The following is a 26,078-nucleotide window of genomic DNA, read 5'->3' as shown; positions in this document are numbered from 1 at the left end:
GGCACAAGGAGAGGGAGACAGATGGTGGAACGGCTGGTCCATGAAGCAGTCAGAACACACAGAACATTTATCGATTAAGTTCGCCGTCTTAGATGGGTGCAGTTTGTGGTGCCCCAAAACAATTATAATAGTAATATCAAAGATCTCTGATCACAGATTTCCATAACAGGTATAACAATAATGAAAAAGTTTTAAATATTGCGAGAATTATCAAAATGTGACAGAGACACGAAGTGAGCACACGCTATTGGAAAAATGGCACCGATAGACTTGCTCAACGCAGGGTTGCCACAAACCTTCAAATTGTAAAAAACGCAACATCCGCGTAGCACAATAAAGCGAAGTGCAATAAAATGGGGTATGCCTGCACTTCCAAACACTTCTTAGGCTGATAACCTTTAGGCATTTTTGAAAAAGTCACTTGGCTACTGGGTTGGTTCTGTGGATCCAAGTGGTTCACCTATGGTGTTTTCCCAGCTTGGCTTTACTGAACTGCCAATTACTTGACACTATACTGAGTACTTTAAATGTATCAACTCATTTAATCTTTACGTAATCCAGTGAGGTTGATATTACTACTATCCCCATTTTACAGATGAGGATATTAAGACATAGCAAAGTTAAGACATTTGTTAGTAGGTGGCAGAGCTGGGCTAGCAATCTAGGTAATTTGGATCCAGAATCTGTGTGCTCTGTGCTATACTGCCTCCCAAAAGTAGGTTCTCAATGAGTACTCTTTAAATGAATGAATGATCACACAGGCATTCATTAGGAACATGTGCCAAGATCCTGTGGCAGAGGAGTCGATCTTAAAATTAAACAAATACCCTCACTAGTCACACGACTTGATTACCTTACAATATTTTATTTAATGAAAAACACATCCATGTGCTGAGAATCTTCTCTTCCTACGTACTGAATTGGGTAAGAGAGCCATTCTCCAAGAATGAAGCCTCATGAGATTTAGCATCTCTTCAGCATGGGCTACATTTAGGGTTTGATCTCCTCCACGGATTCATCTAGACAACTGATTTAAGAGTATGAACTTCCTGCAGCTTTATTCTAAGAGCCTTGATAATAAAAACAAAAAAAAAACTGACCAATATTTATTGGGCACTTGCTGTGTCCCAGACACGTGCTAAGCACTTCATGCGCGTTATCTCATTTAACGTTTTCAAATTGTCTCTGTTTCAAGGATGGGGAAACCGTCTCAGAGAAATAAGTTAACTTGCCCAACGGAACAAATTTAGCATGGGATACTGGCAGGACCAGTGGAACAAATTTAGCACAGGATACTGGCAGGACCAACGGAACAAATTTAGCACGGGTTACTGGCAGGACCGTTCGAGCTCAAGCTGGTACTCTTATCTACCATACTATATTGCCTAGGAAACCCTGGTGGCGCAGTGGTTAAGAGCTCGGCTGCTAACCAGAAGGTCAGCAGTTTGAATCCACCAGGCCTCCTTGGAAACCCTGTGAGGCAGTTCTTCTCTGTTCTGTAGGATCACTGTGGGTCAGAATCAACTCCACGGCAGCGGGTTTGGTGTTTTTGGTTTATACTGCCTAGAGCCCATTCTTACACCTTTTCTGTTTTCCTTGCTGTGCCTCATCTGATATCTGGTGCCATGGGTAGACACTGGTACCTGCTAACTGATCGAAAGTTCAGTTCATTGCTTGATTGGCTGACTCCATGAAATGTAAAGTTGAGCTGTGGTGCTTCTCAGACATTAGTTTGCATATGAATCACCTGGGAATCTGGTTAAAATGCAGATTCTGATTCAGTAGTTTCAAAGAGGGTCTGAGATTCTGTGTTTTTAACAAGCTCCCAGGTGATGGCAGTGCTGCTGGTCTGTGGACCACATTTTACCTGGTGGTGGTGGTGGTGGTGTTAGGTGCTATCAGGTCGGTTCTGACTCATAGCTACCCTGTGTACAACAGAATGAAATACTGCCCGGTCCTGCACCATCCTCACAATCATTGTTATGCTAGAGCCCATTGTTGCAGCCACTGTGTCAATCCATCTCATTGAGGGTCTTCCACTTTTTCTCTGATCCTCTACTTTACTAAGCATGATATCCTTCTCCAGGGACTGGTCCCTCCTGTTAACATGTCCCAGATATCTGAGATGAAGTCTTGCCGTCTTTGCTTCTAAGGAGCATTCTGACTGTACTTTGTCCAAGACAGATTGTTCATTCTTCTGGCAGTCTGTGGTATATTCAACATTCTTTGCCAACACCATAATTCAAAGGCATCAATTCTTCTTTGGTCTTCCTTGTTCATTGTCCAGCTTTCCCATGCATATGAGGTGATTGAAAGCACCATGGCTTGGGTCAGGCACACTTTAGTCCCCAAAGTGACATTTTTGCATTTTAATACTTTAAAGAGATTTTTGCAGCAGATTTGCCTAATGTAATGCATTGTTTGATTTCTTGACTGCTGCTTTCATGGGCGTTGATTGTGGATCCAAGTAAAATGAAATCCTTTACAACTTCAATATTTTCTCCATTTATCATGACGTTGCTTATTGGTCCCGTTGTGAGGATTTTTGTTTTCTTTATGTTGCGGTGTAATCCATACTGAAGGTTGTGGTCTTTGATCTTCATCAGTAAGTGCTTCAAGTCCTCTTCACTTTCAGCAAGCAAGGTTGTGTCATCTGCATATCACAGATTGTTAGTGAGTTTTCCTCTAATCCTGACACCACATTCTTGTTCATATACTTCAGCTTCTCCGATTATTTGCTCAGTGTACAGATTGAATAAGTATGGTAAAAGAATACAACCGTGATGCGTACCTTTCCTGATTTAAACCACGCAGTATCCCCGTGTTCTGTTCAAACGACTGCCTCTTGGTCTATGTACAGGTCCCTCATGAGCACTATTAAGTGTTCTGGAATTCTCATGGTTTACAATGTTATCCATAATTGGTTATGATCCGCACATTTGAATATCTTTGCATAATCAATAAAACACAGGTCAACATCTTCCTGGTATTCTCTGCTTTCAGCCAAGATCCATCTGACATCAGCAATGAGATCACTCTTTCCACATCCTCTTCAGAATCTGGCTTGAATTTCTGGCAGTTCTCTGTCGATGCACTGCTGCAACCGTTTTTGAATGATCTTCAGCAAAATTTTACTTGTGTGTGGTATTAATGATATTATTTGATAATTTCCCCATTCAGTTGGATCGCCTTTCTTTGGAATGAGCACGTATATGGGTCTCTTCCAGTCGATTGGCCAGGTAGCTCTCTTCCAAATTCCTTGGCATAGACAAATGAGCGCTTTCAGTATTGCATCCATTTGTTGAAACATCTCAGTTGATATTCTGTCAGTTCTGGAGCCTTGTTTTTTGCCAAGGCTTTTAGTGCACCTTGGACTTGTTTCAGTACCATCAGTTCTTGATCATATGCTGCCTCCTGAAATGGTTGAACGTTGGCCTTTCCTTCTTGGTGCAGTGACTCTGTGTATTCCTTCCATCTCCTTTTGATGTTTCCTCTGTCATTCAATATTTTGCTCATAGAATCCTTCAATCACCCATAATCTAGTTATTCATAGACACTATAAATTTGATGATTACCAGTATTTCACCTTATTACTTTTCTGTGTGTGTGTGTCTGATTTATTAAAGTATATGCCAGTACTCTTTTGGAATATCATGAACATTCCCCTAGATCATTTCATAAGATTCTAAGTCATTTCTAGTGGCTGAATGATATTCCATTGAATGGTAATCTAAGCATATATCCGTTCGATTCATAGTCGTTCAACATTTATATAGCTACTTGTTTTGTTTTTTGTAAACAACTCATGATGAGCATCATTGTAGGCAAAATTGACATAACTTTCTTTCAAATAAATTTCTAAAAGTAGAACTGCTGAGTCAAATATTTTATATTTTAAAAGATTTTAGGCCCTCTGATATGAATTTTCAAATTTTCTTCACAAAAGCTTGTATTCATGTATCCAAGAGACAATATTTAAAAGTAAACTTCCTGATGTGGACTCTGTCTATTGTATTCACAGTTCTATCTGCAGAACCTAGGCACATAGGAGACCCTCAGTAAATATTTGCTAATTGGAAAGAAGGAAAGTCAGAAAGGGAGATATATGTTAAGTATATTAAGTACTTAGTCCAGAGCCTGGCACATAATGATGCTTGATAAAGGCATATTGCAATTATTACTGTCTTGGAAGTTATTATTCACATCCCCACTGCACTGTAATATATTTACAGGTTTATATATAATTATGTCTAAGAGTAAATATAAATGTCTTGAAAGAACTCCAGCCAAACTTTTTGTATTCTTGTGTGGATTACATTCCTTGTTGAATAACACTAGGACATGTTCAGTGTGAACTGGTTTCTGCCCTTTTTTCCCCAGCATATTTGTAAAATGTCTTCCTTGCTGTCAATTGGTGTCAGCTCAAGCTCGAGGATACAACCCTTTGGGCCAAATTAGCCTGAACATAATACTATTAAGTGTATGGAAAACACAGAAAATGATAAATGGCATGACTTCTCAAATACTAATGCTCTTTAGTGTGTCCCCTGGTTGAGCTCACACCCCTGCTCTTTTTCAAGGAGTATAACAGGGTTATTAAAAACATAGGCTTTAGGTAGAATGTGAATTCTGCCATCCTGGTTCTGTGATTTGGGGAAAGTCACCCAGTCTCTCTAAGTCTTGGTTTCCTCACTTGAAGTAGCTGTGCCTGCTTCCCAGTGTTGCCATGAGAAGCTACTGAGACAGTGTACATAAAGCTCTTGGCACCAAGTCTAGCTCCTAGTGAACAGAAATGTATGTTGTGGCCATTGATAGAACTCCATTAACACTGTGATCAAGGACATAGGTAGAAAGTTTTGTTTCCATGGCTCCATGGTATGCACTTGAGGTTTGCTTCCAAGTTCTGTGAGTTTTGTGCATTAGGTTTTGCTGGATTTATCACTTAGGGAAATCCTGTAGCAGGTGTTCTTGAGCCCATTTTCCACTTGGAGAAAATGAGACCCAAAGTTGCACAACAGATGCTTCTAGCATGCCAGACATTCCAGAAAAATGTTAGAATTGGAACTTTACCCACAGCTTCTCCATTCCCACTTCCAAGTGTCAGACTTTGAAAATGTATTATGATAATAACGCAAATGGTGCTGGTGGTAATAGTGATCATCATGAGGGTGATGGAAGCCATAAAAAATAAGTGCTTATTTTTGCCTGTTCGGGATGCATTTCTATACATTATCTCATTTAATCTTCACAACAACCATGAAGGTAGATGCTGTTATTCCCAGAAGCCAAGAGAGGTTATTGCTTTATCCAGGGTCACGCTATTTGCAGCTACAGAGATATGACCAGAAACAAGTTCTGTCTGATGCTAAAATCACCACCAGAGTCCCCAGTAAAATCAGGCATTCAGAAACTGGTCCTGCTCTGAGCAGAAATCAGTGACAATATTTCTTCTAATCATTGAATGTCTGCCAAATTACCAGGACTGGATATGTAGCCAGATCAGTATTGGAACCTAAACCCTGTTTCCCGTTTGCAGTCCATTTAAGATCCAGGGAAAATACCCTGTGCTAGTAGCCTTTCAACTCTGAAGTTCAGGAGAGTTTGTTTTTAAAGTCCCCTTGGAAATATCCAAATGAAATCCCACTGTCCTTTGTGAGGAGAGATTTATTTTGCCTTGATTCATTAGCTCTCTGATTGAGCACACAGAGAGAAGCAAGACAGCAGATTATTCAAGTAAACAAGTCATCTGATTGAAAGCACACTAATAACCCTGCTATTTAGGAGAGACCCTGACTATGGGGAAGTCTTTTTAGCAACAAGTCATGTCATCAGATTAGGAGCTAAAACAGAGACTGACAGATGCATGCAGTAGCTTTGCAAACTTTACAAATACATCTCTGTGTGTCTCCCAAGTCAGTCTGATGGGACTTTAAGACACATGAGTTGGAGTCATAAATCTTATTTAAGTGGGCATTGGGAAGTGAGGAGCTTTCTGTGAGTCACCAGTTTTCTAGGTATCTGCGCTGTGAAGTGCATGCTCATCTCAGCTTCCTCTTAGCTCAGTTTGTTCCCCTCTAAGGAGACCTAGGGATACAGAAACCATATCATGCAGACCACACCAGCAGAACCAGAGAGGAACGTGGAGAAAGGATACATATGGTGAAAAGTACTTGGTACTGTGCCCCGTCTGATTCTTCCAAGAGCCTCTTATTTTCCATTTGCACACTTTGTAAACAAATTAAGGGAGTAACTAGTGAGGAAGGGTATTGCGTTCTCTGTCCTTCAGTCATTTCAGAGTTGAGTGTTTGTGGTACATTCATGTCATCCAATGAGCCCTAAGGGATGCCTGACCTAGCTGAGCAGCTGTGCCTTTAATAAAACCGCTAACATAAGTTATGAAATTTCTTACACAACTGGGAGATTCCTTCAAAGACACACTGAAGGTTACTTGAATCTTATTATTTAGAACATAACATGGATGGCAGTGACTAGACTTTGTTGCATAATATGGTGATGGTGACGATGATGATGATGGATGATGATGATGGTGACAGTGATTATGATGCCACAGTGGTGATGATAATGACAGTGACGAGATAGTTAACATTTTGAGAAACATATCGTGCAAGCACAGAGCTGCCACTTCATGTATTATTTCATTTAGTCTCTCAAACAATCATAATGAAGATACTGTTAATATACCTATTTTATAGACAAATTGAGAGCCGCGGTGGCACAGTGGTTAACCAAAAGGTCGGCAGTTTGAATCCACCAGCTGCTCCTTGGAAACCCTAGGGGGCAGTTCTGTTCTGTCTTACAGGGTCACTATGAGTTGCAATCGACTGGAAGGCAGTGGGTTTGGTTTATAGACAAATTGAGACTTAGAGAAGCTATGCTATTTTCCCAAGGCCACGTAGTTAGTGGGCAGTGAAACCTGTTCAATCTCAAATAATCTGTTTCCGGAATGAATATCCTTAAACTTTTTGGAACACACACCCCAGTAAAACGCTTTGAGGACGCCCCTTTTTATTTATTTAATAATAATGAATATTGTACTTACCTACGTAATAAACCCGGAAAAACCAAACCTGTAGCCATCGAATTGATTCCATCTCATAGTGACCCTGTAGCACAAAGTAGAACTGCCCCATAGGGTTTCCAAGGAGTGGCTGGTGGATTTGAACTGCCAGCCTTTTGGTTAGCAGCCACACACTTAACCACCATGCCACTGGGGCTCCCTGTATATATGTAATAGGCATACATAAAAAGTAGAAATTAAACAGAATGAGCCAATGATGAAATAATGTTTCGGTTTTGTTGTGTTTACCAATGGCACAAAAGTGGAGGAGTGAAGGAGGGGTAAAAGGAAGAGCCTTGAGCCTGCCATTTTCTTACTCATTTCTTCTTATTATTATCCCCCTAACTGCCTTGGGCAGAGACAGAAGGTTGGATGTTGATGGGACTTCAATGGTGTCACACGGCTTTCTTTTCATGAGTCCTTTTAGTTTGGGAGATGGCCAGAGATCTCATTATGACCTGGGTGAATACTGCAGTCCTATAGGATGGCTACTTTGCTGTCAGCTCCCTCCCCACCCCCTCACCCCCCCAAAAAAAATGCTGGATGGCAAAAGGAAGGCTCAAGGAAAGGCAAAAGAAAATTGTTGATGTTTTCTCTTGATTTATGTTATCAGAATAATGGGCTGGTTCCTTAGCATCCGCGAAAATGACCAGGGACTTCATTGTTGTTGTTTATTGGTTTCTGGGTAGTAGTATGATTTAATAATGTTTGTCATCAAATGCTTTGTAGTCATTATTTTTATTGATTCTCAAATCATCTATAGCCAATGGGAGTCTCCTCTAACTGGCTCCGGAGTCCTTTAACAAGATCCCAGCAGTCTTTGATCACTGTCTTAATTTCCAGTAAGATAGGGTCATCTCGTACATTTCATGCTTCAAACAGGGAATCAGCCATTGCTCTGAAGAACCTGGTGGTCCGTCTTATTGGGAAATGGTATGGAGAGATCACAATCCACATGTGAGGGGTACGCGTCGCTACTGGGTGGGTCATGGTTTCCTCTCTGCTTGTTTCCTACGCTCCCTTCCCTGGAAATCTTTTTTATTTTAGACTTTAGTTTATCTTCCACTGTTTAAAATATAAGCAAGCGTGTGTGTGTGTGTGTGTGTGTGTGTTAATGCCACCATACCATACACACTTTTCTCTGCCTCCTATTTTTCATTTAACAATATATACTAGTGGTCACTCAGTGTCAGGATCTCCACTCTGTTTTATGGTTACGTAGGACTCCATCGTGTGGAAATGCTGTCGTTTATTCAACCAGAACTCCACAATGGAGAGTTGCTATTGTAACTAATACTTTGATGAATAGCTTTGTGCATATGTCTTTTTTAATTTGCCTGACCGAACTTTATAATCACATCTGATAGGTTAAGGAAGTTGCCCAAGGCCACACAACTAATAATTGCTGAGCTGGAATCCAAACCCCACCTTGCCTGACTCCAAAGCCCAGTTTGTTATTTGCTGCTTCTTTATTATTCCGGGATGACTAAAAAACTGTACCTGGAATTAATCACTCCAGTGAGGCACTGCTGATCGGAAGTTCAGATTAAAGTTTACTGTCTTTGATTAATGAAATAATTTTTTTAAAAAAATGTTTCTTGATAGGAGCCCTGGTGGCACAGTGGTTAAAAGCTACAGCTGCTCACCAAAAGGTCGACAGTTTGAATCCACCAGCCACTCCTTGGAAACCCTATGGGGCAGTTCTACTCTGTCTTATAGGGTTGCTAGGAGTTGGAATTGATTCAGCGGCAATGGGTTTTTATTCTCCTGAAAAGTCTCAATCCCATTGTGAGGCTCTGGAGGCCAAAAGGAAATGAAGAATTTCAGTGACGCAGAGGATGTAAAGCTTTCTCTGGTCTCATATTATTATTTTTTAAAACCAAAGAGTCAAGCTTAGAATACTGACTTCCATATCCCCCCTGCCATCTGTTGTCTGCTGGGATTTGGGTACAGTCCTGCATGGGCCTCTCAGCTCACTCAGATGCCCATCTAGTCCCCCAGCCTTCAACACACAAATACTGGCGTGTCCTGACTCCCAGGAGCAATGCCCTCAGAACTCTAGTCCCTGGGGCCCACCCATGAAAACTTCACTTGCTCTTTCCAGAAGCTTTGTCACACCTTGCAGCACTTCTGTTTCTGCTCCAGGATTCTTGCGGCCCGTGTTGGTGTCAAATATAACATTACACCTTGTTTCCTGGGTATATCAGAGGCCCAGGAGGCTGACCCAGCATTCTGTTCTTCTCTGGGCTTCCACCCATACCTGACATCAAAGTTGCTTGTCCTTGGAAAGGATGAGGTTTGTGTAGAAGTGTGTCTTTAAGCAGGAGTGTGTTGATGGAGTCCTGACGTGCCCTGAGTTGCTCTGACAGCATAGTCATTGCTTTTGTGTTTGGCAGCCCGACTCGACTCCAGAAGGGCTGGTGGTATTTGTTTGGTGTGAGCCATCAGGACGTAACAGTCCTGGGGGAGACTGTAGGGTCTGCACTGGGACAAGCCTCCTGGTTCTGGGAAATGTGAGTACAGTCTCGTGTGTCCTTTCCCCCAGACAAACTCGTCTGCTGCAAAACGAGGTTGGTTGTGTCCAGCAGGTGTCGTCCATGAGCAGCCAGAGTCACAGATCATGAAGCAGCTTGTTTCCTAATAAACATCAGCCCAACCTTTTCTTTTTACTAATGTAGAAACTGAATCCTGGAGACAGAGATCAGGACTAATATTTACCGAGTAGCTCTTGACTTCCAGCCCCTGTAAGTTCTATATATTTTATCAAAGTACGTTTTTCAACAAGTTAAAAACATGAGTCTCCTACGAACACATATTGAGAATTTATAAAAGATTTATTTTACTTATTACTCAAGAAGGAGCCCTGGTGGTGCAGTTGTTAAAGTGCTCGGCTGCTAACCGAAAGGTCAGTAGTTTGAACTCACCACCTGCTCTGCAGAAGAAAGATGTGCCAGTCAGCTTGCATAAAGATTTACCGCCTTGGAAACCCTATGGGGCAGTTCTGCTCTATCCTGTAAGGTCTCTATGAGTCAAAATTGACTCAATGGTAATGTTTTATTTTGTTTTTTGTTAATGAAGAAACCAGGAGGATGAAAAAGCTGGTTCAAAGAGCTCTCGAGAACTAGAAATTTATATTGTCAGCCAGGAAAGGAGTTCTATACGATAAGTCTGCTCAGTTACATACAACACTGGTTAATGTCAATAAAGCTGTCACTTTTGAGGTTATCTTTTTCTAACAAATCACTTGTAATTTATCAATATGCTACAAGTTAACCTCAAACTTCACAGAGTCTGAGCATCAGTCATAGAAAAAAGTGAGTCAAACAAACTTAACTGTTCTTCTGGAAAATGAAATAATGGACCTCTGTGCAGGCTTGTAGACAATGCCGTGCATGACGAGAAAGGTCACACAGTCATCTTTTAGCTTTATTTCCAAGTTTTGGATAATTTTTCTTAATAAATTATCTATTTTAATCTCTAAGAACCTGTGAGGTAAATATCAGTATCCCCATTTTGTAAGACAAGCAAATCTAGAGGAATTTGGTAACATACCTAAAGTCACATAACTCAAAGGAGAGCTGGAGAGAGAACAAATGTATCTTCATTCCCCACTTAGGGCTTCCTATAAAGCTGTACCCAGCTATATTTTATGATATACCCATTTGTTTAACAAACACTGAATAAGTGGCTGCTGTATATCTGGCACGGAGCCCTGCTGGCTGAGTGGTTAAGTGCTCTCAGTTCGCAGTGGGAACCACCAGCCGCTCCACAGGAGAAAGGTGTGGCAGTGGCTTCTGTGAAGATTGCAGCCTCGGAAACCCTGTGGGGCAGTTCTACCTTGTCCTGTAGGGTCACTGTGAGTCAGAACCGACTCCACGGCAATGGGTTTGGTTGGTATATATCAGGCAGATGGCAGTGGTGGCTCCATGACAGAATTCTCCCCCTCTATGTGGGGGACCCAGGTTCGATTCCTGGCCTGTGCACCTCATGCACAGCCACCACCCATCTGTCAGTAAAGGCTTGTGTGTTGCTGTGATTGCTGAACAGATCTCAGGGGTGCTTCCAAACTAAGAAGGACTAGGAAGAAAGATCTGGCAATCTACTTCCAAAAATCAGCCAGCGAAAACCCTATGGATTACAACAGTCTGATTCCATTGTGCCTGGGGTTGCCATAAGTCGGGGGTCAACTTGACAGCAGCTAACACAACAACAACAACAACAGCACATACCAAGCATTCTGCTGGTTCTGGATATTTAATAGAGAGTAGAACAGACTCCATCCCAACCCTCATGGGCACGTTATAGCAGGACAGATGCACAGCCAACAAATACAAGCAAGGGTGGTGAGTATTGCACGTTCAGGAGCCATGCGGGTATATAGCCTAACCTGGGTGTTCATAGAAGGCTTCCTGGAGGAAGTGGCGTTATACTTGAGTATAGAAAGTGGAGTGGGACACAGGAGGAAAAGCCTTGCAGGCGTGGATTAAAGCTCTGCATTGAGAGTTTGTACCAATGAGTATTTCCCAGCTGCTCACTTCAGGTAAGAATTGTAGATTTTAAAGAAGTGCGATGAATTTTCTTTCAGTGTCAACTTCAGGTCTTCCCAGTCGTAAATTCATAGTGGTGAAGATGCAGAGGGATGGAGGAGGAGAGAGACATGGGGAAAGCGCAGGGTGGGGGATGAAAAAAGAAGCAGCTTCCCAGCGTGTGCACAAGCTAGCTCCCAGGAGCCAGCTGTTAGAATTTCAGGACTTTGCTGAGCCAGGTGATGCCACATTGGCAGCTTGAAATCGGCCATGGTAGAAATACTGACATCAGGTAGATCAGCAAATGCTGCAAATCAGGGCTTTTTTCTTTTTTTCGGTCTTTTTCTTTCCTGGAGAGCGATTGTTAAACCTTTACCAGCACGCTGCGGCAGCTTCCCCAGGAGACAGGAGGAAATTCAAAACCACAGGCTCATTTGTCATTTTCAGGAAAGATAATTAACTGCCTCTTATCTCCACTGATCATACTTTTCTAAAAGTGGAAAATACCCTGTAGAATAAAATATCATAAAATCTGTGTGCAAGGGGCTGTGGTAGCCACATACTCCAACCCTCAGTTCAGTGAAGAATCCCCTCTAAGCAGCCACATACTTTCAGTGATTAGAAACTCTCTGCGTCACGTGACAACCTAATGCATTTTTAAAGAGTTCCAAGTAACAGGCAGTTCATCCTCACGTCACCCTTAAACTTGCTTCCCTATACCTTCTGCCTCGTCCTGGTTTAGTCTTCTGGAAATGCATAGAAAAATCTCTCATTCATATGAAGAAGTTGCAGAATATTCAGTCCATGCTAGGGAGAGCAGAAAAATCATTCTCTATAAACACCTACCATCATTCAGTTCATGCAGCAAGCATTTCTTGCAGTGGCTCTAACTTTGGCTGAACATTAGAAATGCTTGTGAAGCTTCTCAACTTGTACATAGCTCGGTCTCCACCTCCATCATTCTGAGTGGGTAGGTTTGGGGTGGGGCCAAAGGCATCTGTGTATTTTAAAAGCTTCATGGGTAATGCTGATGCAAATGGTGAGCCCCAGATTTACTGAGCCTCCTGGCTGCTGCTAGGACCTGGGGTTCAGCGATGACTAAAGGAGGTGACCCCTACTTAGGAGCTCCCAGTCTAGTGGGAATGACAAACATAAAATGCCTGTCAGCTGACGAATGAGTGAACACAACGTGGTATATCCACACAGTGGAATATTAGCCTGCCATGAAGAGAAGGGAAGTCCTGATACGCACTACAGCACGGCCGAACCTTGAAAACACTATGATGAGTGTAACGAGTCAGTCATGAAAGGACAGCTGGTGTATGAGCCCGCTTATACGAAATAGCTAGAATTGGCAAATGAATAAAGAACAAAGTTTATTCGTGGTTACCAGTGATGAGAGGGAGAGAGGGAGGGAAGGCAGCATTGCCTAGGAGGCACTGAGCTTCTGTTGCGGGTGATGGAAAAATTTAGAAATGGATCGTGGCGATGGTTGCACAGCATGGTGGATTAATGTCTGTGAATTTTTCATGTGAAAAATGTTGAAATGGCAAGTGTTTTGTTATATATATATTACATATACATATATATAAAATATATATATACACATTTGGAAACCCTGGTGGTGCAGTGGTTAAGAGCTGTGGTGCTAAGCAAAAGGTCAGCAGTTCGAATCCACCCGGTGCTCCTTGGAAACTCTATGGGGCAGTTCTGCTCTGTCCTATAGGGTCACTATGAGTCAGAATCAACTGGATGGCAACGAGTTTGGTTTTTTTATATACATACTTACCACACACAAATGATAATGCTTTACATTAATACTATAATGAATGTTGAGAGACAGAGGATGGGGGAGTTCAGGCGAAGGATGTCTAGCTCAGGGGCCAGGAGGAGCCATCAGAGGGAAGTGACCTTAAACAAAATCCTAAAGGACACGTAAGTCTTAGCCAGGTGAAGAAAGTGAAGGGAGAAGACAGAAGGAAAGGCTTTTAAATGGCATTAGCACCCAAAAAAAGAATAATACATCAGTGGAGTTGTCTGACCTTGCCAAAAAATGAAGTTTGAACTATCGTTAACCAGCCATAGGGGCTGTATTCTAGACACGGCATGAAAAGTATATTGTTTCCTGACTGCAGACAAATATTATAAGGAAAAAAATAAAAAGTTCCTCAAAGAGATTTCAGTAATATCCCATCCAGTACCCCGGGTGCTTACCAATGTATGAAATGAACACCGCTAGTCTACGGATAGGACAGGGGGCTTCACGCAGCTTGAAGGGAGCAGACCCTGCTCCCTGCTTTTCTCTCAGATGGAACAAGAGTAATTACATCACCGATATATCAAGAACACGAAACCTCAGTGGTGGGAGATTGAGCCAATGATAAATATCATTTTAATAAGTCAGAACTCATCTGTGAGTGAAAGAAGGTCTCTGAAACATCCACAAAACCCAGCTGGCCCTGCTGCCGCGGGCTTTGGGTAATGGGACCAGTGAACGCCGCCGGCTTCCACTGAATCCTGTTTCCGAATTTCAGGGCGAGCTCGAGTGGCAGGATTTTCGGTTCTACACCGCAGATCCTCATCTCTGCACGGTGCGCGCTGCTATACTTGGGTCCCTTTATAGAAGATCTCAGTTTGCCACGTGGGGTTTTAGTATTGCTCCATTTCAGAGCACGTTCAGACGCGTCTGGTTTCTTCCCCCTGCTGTCCTGGACCATGAATGGAGATTGTTAGAACAACCAGCCGAGGTCTCCACATTCCTCCATGTACCCCAGGAGCCTGAAAGTGACTGCTGATCAGCCCTTCCTTCTCTCACTGCTGACTGATGGGGCAAGGTTCTGCTCTCAGTCAATTTCCGTGAAGCTGTGGTCACAGTTTACAAGGAGTTAATCACCTTCTCTAACATGTACCCAGGCTGTGTTCACATATTTTTTCAACTTTTCCCCTGGAAATAACTGCAGCTGCTAAGTTCACTATTAACCCTCCTAGGAGCCAGGATGGCGTTTGCTGATTTAATGATTTCCTGTGTTGACATGCTGGTCTTTTTACTCTGGGCTCCAGCCAAATGGAACTATCTGCCGCTGCATTTCCAATAGCTCTCTGTGATTTTATTTTAATTAACAAAAGAAATTCCTGCTGTTTCCCCGAATCAGACCCCCATTTTCTGATCTCTTTTTCTGCACTCATTTTGCACCCCCATCCTAGAATGCCCTGATCTTTCCTCCTCCCACCCCACTTCCTCTTTTCTCTCATTGGTTCCTCCCTCTGCCAGCTGAGATTCCAGACACCATTTAAGACGTTCTCCTCAGATGTCATGGTCTGCATGTAACACTCGTCCGATTCTGTACCGTTCCCGGATCCGGCCCGCCTTCCGATCATGCCACTTTCCCACGTAAAACACTTCAGCCTTTACTCACTCTCTGGATTCCTTTTTCGAGCTTGTTTTTCTTTTCTGTTAGGTTATTGTTTTGTGAGAGAGTCCCAGCTCCAGTTCCGTCTCTGACATCATTCACCCAGTTGCCATCAAGTCGATTCTAACCCATAGTGGCCCCATCTGTTTCAGAGTAGAACTGTGCTCCATGAAGTTTCCCTGGCCGTCATGTGTTAGAAGTAGATCACCAGGCCTTTCTTCCAAGGTACCTCTGGCTGGGTTCAAACTGCCAGCCTTTTGATTAGTAGCCGATGGCTTAACTGTTTCTGCCACGCAGGGACCCCACCAGATGACTTAGTGGCTATCATTTCCCTTTCGGTCATAGAGTTCTTCATTGTAGTATCGTGTGGTTGTCTGACTCTCTTCTTTCTTTCCTGCCTGAGTAGATCTTTAGGGCAACATGGCTGACTGGTCTTTCTATTATTCAGTTATAGAAAAATTAAGAATTAATCTTTTAAAAGTGGTGATTAAATGTATTCAGCTGCTACCCTAAAGTTTAAACAATGAGCAATGATTTTTATACGTAGCCGATCTTTAAAATTTTTCTAAAGAAACGCTTCTTCAACTGTGGTGGATGTACATTATGGTACATCATCATTAAGGGGGTGGTACTTACCAATTTTAACTACAGCCAGCATGTAAAGCCTGTGATTTCACAGATATTACTACTTGGAATGAGTTTCAGTTTAAACAAATGAAGTCATTTTAAAATATATTTAAAGAAAAATATAATAGTAGTACAGGTGGTACATGGAGAGAGTGTACTCATTCTGGTGTTGTTTGAATGGCTGAATTTTGGGAAACCATGTTCCCAGGACCGTCCAGGGCTCCAGTCTCATTGAAATTTCCATCTTCAATACTTTCGCGCCTTCAACTCCATCTACAGAATCATTCAGTCATGTTTTTCTATGGTGAAGTCTTTCAAATTGTTTGTTTTCCCTCAAGCCACATAAATAAAACTCACTTAAAACACCTTTTCCAGAATATGTTATGTAAATGTACATAATAAAGACAATGAGAAGAATTTTATGTAAACAAGTAAATATTTGGTTAAGATAGTACAATTTCTAAGTTTCCCAGAAGTAAGACTTCCTTAAGGGTAGAAAATATTTTAATCTGGTTGTAGGAAGAGGATATTTTATTTGTTAATAAAATTAATGGACCAATATAAATTTTTTGTAACCTTCAAGGAAAGGAAATTAAATAAGCATTGCTTTCATCTCCCTAGGCTAACTAATAACTTTTAAAGCACTTGTTTATTTGACATTTTTGCTAGTTTTCTATAATGAAGAAGAGTAAATTTCCTTTTTCTTAAAAAAAATGGTGATTTCTTTTTTAAAAAGAAATAGAACAATAAGCTTCTGTTAAGGGTAATAAAAAAAATCTGGGAACAGATAATGTTGATGGTTGAACAACATGATAAACATAATTAATGTCACGGAACTGTACCTGTGAAGATGGTTGAAATGGCAAACGTTTTGTTACATGTATGTTTACCACAGTTAAAGAAAAAGAAGAAAAGGAAAAGAAGAAATAGAGCATAGCTCATATTATTAGAGGGCAGTATACAGTGCTGACCTTCTGCTGTAAGTGGAGAAGAACTTCACCTCTGTGTAAAATTGGAACATATTTCCAAACTCAAAGACAATTTCTCCATGACCTGTTGTTCGTGCTTAGAATGCTACCATTTTAGATTCATTCCTTGGGGGTGAGCGTAGCTCCTGTTTCTTTTGTAAGGCAGTTGTTACTGTGACAGGAAGCATATTAACCAATAAGCACCTTAAAAAGCAAAGAAACAAACCTGTTCGATTCTGACTCACAGGGACCCTAAAGGACAGAGTAGAACTGCCCTATAGGGTTTCCAAGGAGCGACTGGTGGATTCGAACTGCCAGCCTTTTGGTTAGCAGCTGAACTCTTAACCACTGTGCCGCCCAGGCTCCGATAAGCACCTTAGGTCCATGAAAAAGAGGAAGACCCTTGAGGAAATGGATTGACATGTGGCTGCAACAATGGACTCAAACACAGCCATGACTGTGAGGATAGTGCAGGACCGGGAGTGTTTCTGTTCTGTTGTACATGGGGTGGCTGAGTTGGAATTGACTCAATGGCACCTCACAATAGCAACAGCTATGTTTATTTTCATGAATGGAAAAAGCCATGTATATCCATTAGAAGAGCATTTGGCGGCAAGTAAGAGAAAACACACGTCGACTTGAACAAATGGGGATTCATTTTTCCTCACAATTGCAAAGGCCGGAGGGGATGCTTGCAAACACTTGTTCAGTTATTCATAAAGGTAATGCCCAGCGTGTCTGTGGCACTCTTAACCTTCCCTTCATGGTCGCAAGATGGACACCACAACTCGGTGTCCATCTGATGTCTGTATTCTCAGTGGAAGAAAGAAAAAGCTACACCGCCTGGTGTGCTTCTTTTCATCAGGATTTCGCGATTTTCCCCAGAAGACCTTCAGCAGCTTTCTGCCTCTGTGTCATGACCACTTTGGCTGCAGTGGAGGCTGAGGAAAGGAGTATGTGGCTTTTCAGCCTCAATAATGGGGAGACCAAGGAAGAAGGGGGTAGAGAAGGGAACACCACTGTAACTAAAATAGCAAGGCAGGGACAAGGGAAAACCAAATAATAATAACTAGTTTTATTGTTGTTGTTCTTTTTATTATTCAGTCCTTGCTCTATGCTAGATAGTGTGCATATACTCTACATATATTATCTCATCTAGTCCTCAAAATATTCCTATAAATTAGATAAAATTATCCCCAGTTTACAGAGGAGAAAACCAAAGTTACCTACATGCCCAAGGACCTGTATTCAAGCAAGGAATTGACCTGCTCTCGCTCTGACCTCACTGTCGCCTTTCCTGAGGCCGGCGTTTAGAACATGTGGTTTTCTCTCCACTGTGGATCCCATTTCACACTTCTCTAGAATGCTGCAGTGGATTTCCAGGCCTTGGTTAATGAGGTGGACTGAACCAAGAATGCTTGAATAGTTCTAGCAAATGCTGCTACAGCACTTTCTTCTGCAGTAATTACCTTTCATCTTTTCAGAGTTTCTGCTCTTGGAACTCATTACTTCAGTTCTGAATTCTGACCTGATGCACAAGTGGTTTCTATGTATTCTGGCCACTTTTAGATGGGCTTCTATTTTAGGAGGCTTCTTTTGTAAGTGGCTCATAGAAGCCCGGTTGTCTATTTAGAGTTGTAATGTCAGCTACTCTGGGTCAGTTCTTTCCGTTTGTTCATGCAAGGTCACCTCCAGGATGAAATCCTATCTCGGTCAGTTAGCTTTACCCAGAGATAAACTCTGTCCCACAGATTCTCCTTAGACTGGCTGCTGTATGAGCTTCTACATGAGATTATCATTCACTTGGCAAAGGGGCGCAAGGCGTTAAAGATAAATATGCCATTTCAAACTAAGCTTTAAGAAATTTGAGAGCTAAGATTGTGCCTTACTCATTTTATACGTCCAGAGCCTAGCACTGTGCCTGGTACACACAACAAGATCACGTATTCATGCAGCAGATGTTTGTTCGTTGTCAGCGCCCTCAAGTCGGTTCCAGCTCCTAGCGGCCCTGTGCACCACAAAACGAAACACTGCCTGGTCCTGTGCCACCCTCACAATCTTTGTTATGCTTGGGCCCACTGTCGCAGCCACTGCGTCAATCCATCTCATTGAGGGTCTTCCTCTTTTTCGCTGACCCTCTACTTTACCAAGCATGGCGTCCTTCTCCAGGGACTGGTCCCTCCTGATAACATGTCCAAAGTATATGAGATGAAGTCTCCCCGTCTTTGCTTCAGAGGAGCACTCTGGCTGTGCTTCTTCCAAGACAGATTTGTTCATTCTTCTAGCAGTTCATGATATGTTCAATATTCCTCACTAACACCACAATTCAAAGGCATCGGCATTCTTTGGTCTTCCTTATTCATTGTCCAGCTTTCGCTGAGAGCCTATTGTATTTCAGATACTGGAAGCACAGCAGTAAACAGGCACTCATAGTTTTTGTACTTGTGAAACATATGTGAGGGAGACAGATAATGAAAAGCACAATTTTTTTTAAAAAAAGAAAGAAGACCCAAATGTCCATCCATTGCAGAATATATAAATGGTGGCAGAATTTACAATGGAATGCTACTCAGCAATGAGGATGAACAGACTTGCTACACTGACCACATGGATGAATCTCAGAGATGTAATGCTGAGGGAAAGAGGCCGAACTCAGAAGAGTGCATCCTTAACGCCTGCACGGACATCGAGCTCACAAGCAGGCAGAAGTAATCTATGATAACAGAAGGTTAGGCTGGTGGTCACCTTCAAGGTGGGACAATGACTTTGGGACATGCAGGTGCTGCTGGGGTGCTAGTAATGCTCTTTATCTTGATATGAGAGTTGATTACATGGGAAAGTTCACTTTGTGAAAATTCTTCCAGCCATGAGCTTATGACCTGTATATTTTTATATATGCAAATTATAATTCAATTAAATAATTTAATCTTCGAGAAGATAAATCTGACTGTGGTAAGGACAGTGAGGGAAATGCACAAGGCCCAGGGCAACAGGAGAGGGATTCGCTTGGGCGAACCTTCCTGGGAGATGCTGGGTAGGCTGATGGCTAAGGGGGAGGAAGACAGGGGAGGAGAGTCCAGGCAGGGGACAGCATGTGCAAAGACTCTCCGGTAAAAAAGGTTTGGACATATTTGAGAAGCAGGAAAAAAAAAAAAAAGGTCAGTGTCATGGATTGAATTGTGTCCCCCAAAAATGTATGTCCACTTGGCTAGGCCATAATCCCCAGTATTGTGTGGTTGACTTCTATTTTGTGGTGTGATGTAATTATCCTGTGTGTTATAAATCCTAACCTCTATGATGTTAATGAGGCAGGATTTGAGGCAGTTATGTCAGTGAGGCAGGACTCAATCTCCAGGATTAGGCTGTATCTTGAGTCAATCTCTTTTGAGATATACAAGAGAATGGTGAGCAGAGAGGAGAGGGACCTCATACCACCAGGAAAGAAGAGCCAGGAGCAGAGCATGTCCTTTGGACCTGGGGTCCCTGCACTGAGAAGCTCCTTGACCATGGGAAGATTGATGACTATGACCTGCCCCAAATCTGACAGAGAAACCTTCCCCTGGAACTAGCACCCTGAATTCGGACTCCTCGCCTCCTAGACTGTGAGAGAATAAATTTCTGTTTGTTAAAGCCATCCGTGGTTTGTATTTCTATTAATAGCAGCACTAGATAACTATGACAGCCAGTGTGGCTGGAGCAGAGTAAGTGAAGAGCAGAGTGGGACAGGACAAAGCCAGGAGTGGACAGAAGCCACATCGGGTAGACCTGAGGGCCGTTTAGTTGATGGTCTGCCCCTTAGCGTTTGAGTCTTCTTTTGTGCCAGGCAGTGGGAGGCGGGTCTTCTAATCTCTGTTTTTGATCTGAGGAATCGAGGTTTAGGAGAAGTAAGTTGACGATGATCACATAGCTTGGAAGGGAGTGATTATCATGAGGATTTGAACCCAGATCCCTCTGACCCCACGTTGTGTTCTCAACTCCTGCCTCGTGACCTGGCCTGGGAGCAGTATGGTTATTGTTGTTAGCTTGTGTCAAGTTGGCCTCTGACGCGTGGCCATCCCACGTGCAACGGAACAAAATACTGCCCGGTCCTGTGCCATCTCCACGATCGGCTGTGGCTTGGACCCTTGTGATCCACAGGGTTTTCACTGGCTGACTTTCTGAAGCAGATCGCCAGGCCTTTCTGTCTAGCCCATCTTAGTCTAGAAGCTCTGCTGAAACCTGTTCAGCATCATAGCAGCACATAAGCCTCCGCTGACCGACAGGTGGTGGCTGTGCATACTGGGAGCACTGGTGTGAAATAACCGCTCCACAGAAGGATACCCGCACCTTTAGGATGGTGAAACAGGTACTGAGCAAGTAGCAACCCCCACCCCCCCGCCGCCACCCAGGGGAGCGTGGGGAGAGCCATGTGCACTGAATTCTGAAGGATAGGTATGAAATCTTCTCATTTGAAAGCATCCTGAGGGAAGTGTATGCAAAGACACACAGGTGAGAGTTAATAATCACAGCAGCCAAGACTTGCTGAGCGTTCTTTCTGTGCCAGGTTCTGCGGTGAATAGTTCACTTCCCCGGTGCGTCATCACGACAATCTTATGAGGTCTGCATTGGCCCCGTTTTAAAGATGTGAAAAAAATGAAGTGTAGAAAAGTTTGTCGTTTTCCCAGTGGAACCCAGCTAGCGAGTTGACTGTATAAATAATTAAACACTATGCTTGCTTAATTAATGCTGAGAAAAGCAGCGCATTTGAACTGGCGAGGGCGAAACTCAGCCTCAAGCAAGCGTTTGCTCCTAGAATCCATGCCTCTAACTCTCCTGCCAAGAGCTTGATGTGGCGAGAGAAGCCTGAGATGTTTTCTTTATTTTTAATTTTGTTTTTAATTGTACTTTAGATGAAGGCTTACAGAACAAACTAGTTTCTCATTAAACAGTACACATATTGTTTTATGATGTTGGTTAACAGCCCCACGTCATGTCAACACTGTCCCTTCTCGACCTTGGGTTCTCTATTACCAGCTTTCCTGTCCCCTCCTGCCTTCAAGTCCTTGTCCCTGGACTGTTGTGCCCCATTAGTCTCATGTTATTTTATGGGCCTATCTAATCTTTGGCTGAAGGGTGAACATTGGGAGTGACTTCTTTACTGAGCTAAAAGGGAGTCCAGGGGCCATACTCTCGGGGTTTCTCCAGTCCCTGTCAGGCCAGCAAGCCTGGTGTTTTTTTTGTGAGTTAGAATTTTGTTCTACATTTTTCTCCAGCTCTGTCTGGGACCCTCCACTGTGATCCCAGTCAGAGCAGTCAGTGGTGGTAGCCACCATCTAGTTGTTCTGGACTCAGTCTAGCGGAGGCCGTGGTAGATGTGGTCCATTAGTCCTTTGGACTATATCTTTCCCTTGTATCTTGTTTTCTTCATTCTCCCTTGCTCCCAAAGAGGGAGTATCTTAGATGACCGCTCACAGGCTTTTGAGACCCTAGAAGCATGAGATGTTTTGTATGGCTTCATGATGTATGTTCTTTGAACTTGACTGAAATTAATGTTCCTGAAGGTTTTTTTTTTTTTTTTTTTCATTTTGAGAGTCTTATATTCTGTAAAAGGAGCCCTGGTGATGCAGTGCTTAAGCGCTCGGCTGCTAACTGAAAGGTCGATGTGGTTCGAACCCACCAGCCTCTGCACAGGAGAAAGATGGGGCCGTCTGCTTCTGTAAGGTTACAGCCTTGGAAACCCTATGGGGCAGTTCTACTCCGTCCTACAGGGTCGCTGTGAATCGGAATCAACTCGATGGCAGTGGGTTTGGATATTCTGTAATCTCTCCCCTCTGAAATCCTAAACAAGAGTTTAGTGCTCTGAATTGTATGCTTTTCTTCTCCATCTAGACTCCGAGTTCCTGGAGGACAATCCCCTATTTCTTTTGATTCCTCAGTGTGTAACCCCAGCTGGGATGCCCTGTGAGGTCAGGAATTGGGTGTATTTTGTTGACCACTGAACCCTCAGGGACTACTACAGGGCTGGGCAGATGGTAGGTGCTCCATAAAATTTCCAAAATGGATGAGTGTGACACTTATTTCTGAAGGTTAGAGAGAGAATGGATTTGGCCCAGGTCAGCAGTCTGTCTCAGTAGATTGTTGTACGGCATCTAATTTTATTTCAATTACTTAAGCATTGAAGGCAAAACAAGGTTTCCTGCCCTACTACCCCATCTCCAAAATCACGCAAGCCTGGTACTGACCCAGCTTTGAAAGCATTCTGAGCAAGGAATTCTGTGAGATGCCTTGACTGGTTCTGTGCTGTAAGGGTTTATGGCTTGGGCCAGTTAAAAGTGGCCTATTCAAAAACAAATTCCTGTTATGGTGTCATTTTTATGAGCAATTCAATCACTACCTCATATTTTACTGTAAGTGGTTTTAAGCACATACAAAATAGCTATGATTTTCTGTACAACCGCACTGATACCCACATCCTTGGGTCAGAACAGAAAAGCAGAAGTGGCTACAAGGGAACCCTCTCTGTGCTGGTGGCCTTGCTGCCCCACAGACAGCTGCTGCCGCCTGTGGCCGCTGAGTACTGCCAGCGTGGTTCGTCTGACCTGAGATCCGCTGTACGCGGAAAATAAAGTCAGATTTTGTATAAAAAAGGAATATAAAGTAGCTCATCAGTAGTTTTCTACAATGATGACATGTTGAATTGAAAATCTTTTGGATATGTTAAATGAGCTATATTAGATTCATTTCAACTATTTCTGTTTTTAATGTGGCTACTAGAAAATGTAAATTTACACTGGTGGCTGGCGTTGGACAGTGGTCCTCTGGAATGTGAGAAATATGAATCTGGTAGACACCTAATCTCATATACCCATCCCAGACTCGATTGTCCCCCACTTCTTCCAAAGTCACAAAGGTTAGCTAAAGCACCCAAGTCCTGTCTGTGTCCATTCTCAGAACACTCTTTCGTGTTGGTTTTTCCTGACTGAGTCCAAAGTCAAGCCAGGCTTGAGGCTTCTACACCTTCAAACTTTATTTTCCACAGACTGGTGTTTAAAAGGACTTTAAATTTATATAGCAATTCATAAAAAAAAAAAAAAAAAAACCCTCATATCCTTGAACACCCAAAACCGACTGTGTTAGTTACCTCATGTTGCTGTAACACAAATACCACAAGTGGGTGTCTTTAAAGAACAGAAATTTATTTTCTCACAGTTCCGGAGGATGGAAATCTAAATCAGGGTCTCAGCCGTGCCAATTCCTTCCTTGTCAGTAGCTCTGGGCTTTCCTTGGTTCCTTGGAGATTGTCACATGGCTTCTGTCCTCCCTGATAGGTATGTTTCCTGTGTCTATTCTGGTCTTTTTATAACTCAAAAGTAGTTAGGTTTAGGATCTACCCTATACTAGTATGACTTCAAATGACTGTTTTGTTAGATTACTTTATGGAACGTAATTACACTACAATTTATATTAGATTACATTATGGAACGGCAGCAAGACTAGTGTTTGGTCGAGCCACTGGGAACCATCACCTAACCAAGATGACCCATAAAATAATTATTACATCCTCCTGAGGCAGTAGGTAATTAGATTTATCACCATTTTCCAGGCGAAAAAACTGAGGAGGAGACAACATTTATGTATTTAAACCTGGCCCTGTTTCAGAAAAGCTCTTTGCTCTTGACCAACTCAGAGACTATAAGTGGCTTTTCCAAAAGACCCAGTAGGCAACAGAGCTGGGTCTGAGATGATCTTCTTACTCTTCCTACTAAGACAGCAGTTCTCAGACAGTGTTCCATTGTCAAGTGTGAAGCATAATTTTTTTACAAATCACAGTTAAAGTGGCACTGTTTTTAGCCGACTTTCTCTGTATAAATTAGAACTGATTTAAGGATATCCTAAAATAATGTGTCTTTTGTGAAGTTCATTTATTCATTCATTCAACAGCACGTTTGGAGTACCTGCCTGGTGTAAGGCATTAAGCTAGGCCCTGGGGAAACACTGGTGAACAAAACAGCAAGAAAAAAACAAGTTATCTAACAAACTTAATCATAACTAAAACAAAAAAAAAAAATCCCGTTGCCGTCGAGTCATTTTGGACTCATAGCAACCCTATAGGACAGAGTAGAGCTGCCATATAGAGTTTCCAAGGAGCTCCTGGTATATTCGAACTGCTGACCTTTTGGTTAGCAGCCATAGCACTTAACCACTATGTCACTAGGGTTTCCAATCATAACTAACAAGTAGTTAAAACAAAGCGTGTGCTGCAGAATCACACGAATGGAAGCCCTGCCCTAGGCTAGGGATTGGAAGGGGCTTCATCAGTTAGTGCTACTCATGCTGAGCTGGAAGGACAGTGGAACACGGCCTGATAAGAGGTGGAGGAGAGAGAATGGGGAGAGATTTTTTTAGAAATGTTTTCCTGAGTGGGAGAGAAAGGCAGGGATGTGCTGATAAAACAGAGATTGCCCATGACCTACTGACCAAACTGTCTACACGTATGCCACAACCTGGAAGTATGTCCTGTACCTAAATATTGTTCATCATGTGGTCATAAATGCAACAACAGCAATAAAGTTTGAAACCTTCATGATATGCTTATCTTCATGATGTCCTTAGTGCGGTATTTTAGACCACCTGAGGGGCCTCTGGAGACCTTGTGGCACAGTGGTTAAGAGCTTGGTTGCTAACCAAAAGGTCAGCAGTTCGAATCCACTAGCCACTTTTTGGAAACCCTATGGGGCAATTCTACTCTGTCCTATAGGGTCACTATGAATTGGTATCGACTTGACAGCAACGGATTTTGAGGGGCCTGTGCGGTATGTGTTTCTATTAAATGTTTTAACAATCATCTCTCTAAAAAAAAAAGCCCTGATTTGTAACATTTGCCAATTTCCTTGGTGTAAATACTCTTACCTTGGCTGTTATCAACCTGCCAGTGAGACATCACTGAACATGGAGTTGGGCAGAGATGTGCAATAGCACACCACATGTATCATTTCCACCATGCAAACATGGTGGACATAAGTCAACTCAAGAGTACAGATAATAGGAAAACGTGATAAGATCATCAGGAGGCAATGAGTTTTTAGTATGTGTTACCTTTGTTTTTAATTTTAAGTTTATATTTTTAAATTTTTTAATAATGGCTGCGTTTAACAACCCGCTCTCAAAATCCCTGCAAATTTAACGATAAGCTCTTGAGATCCTGTGCGAGCTGGCCCCAGCACACCACTGCACCTGTGCCTCTTCAGTGCAGAGTAGCCATGATACTTGTCTAGAACAAGTCCTCACTGTCCCCTCCTTCTCTGCTTCTCACAGATCAGCAAACAGCAGCTGCAGACAGTCAAGGACCGCTTCCAGGCTTTCCTCAACGGAGAAACCCAGATCGTGGCCGACGAAGCCTTCATGAACGCCGTCCAGAGTTACTATGAGGTAAGGCTTACCATACAGAAGAAGGTCAGACAGCCCACACCCAAGGCCCCAGGACTGAGCT

At 42.6% G+C, this 26,078-nt stretch overlaps 1 protein-coding gene across 1 annotated transcript in view; it reads left to right on the top strand.

Moving 5' to 3' along the window:
• Window positions 1-26,078, top strand: part of CADPS (calcium dependent secretion activator) — a 548,960-nt gene that overhangs the window by 104,561 nt on the left and 418,321 nt on the right. The window contains 1 exon segment of the mRNA XM_023727714.1: window positions 25,904-26,017. Coding sequence (XP_023583482.1) covers window positions 25,904-26,017 — 114 coding nt within the window.

The sequence above is a fragment of the Trichechus manatus genome, unplaced genomic scaffold (genome assembly GCF_000243295.1).
Source record: "Trichechus manatus latirostris isolate Lorelei unplaced genomic scaffold, TriManLat1.0 scaffold00001, whole genome shotgun sequence".
Lineage (NCBI taxonomy): Eukaryota > Metazoa > Chordata > Mammalia > Sirenia > Trichechidae > Trichechus > Trichechus manatus.
The sequence above is the reverse complement of the archived record's forward strand: the minus strand, read 5'-3'. Positions and strand labels throughout refer to the sequence as shown.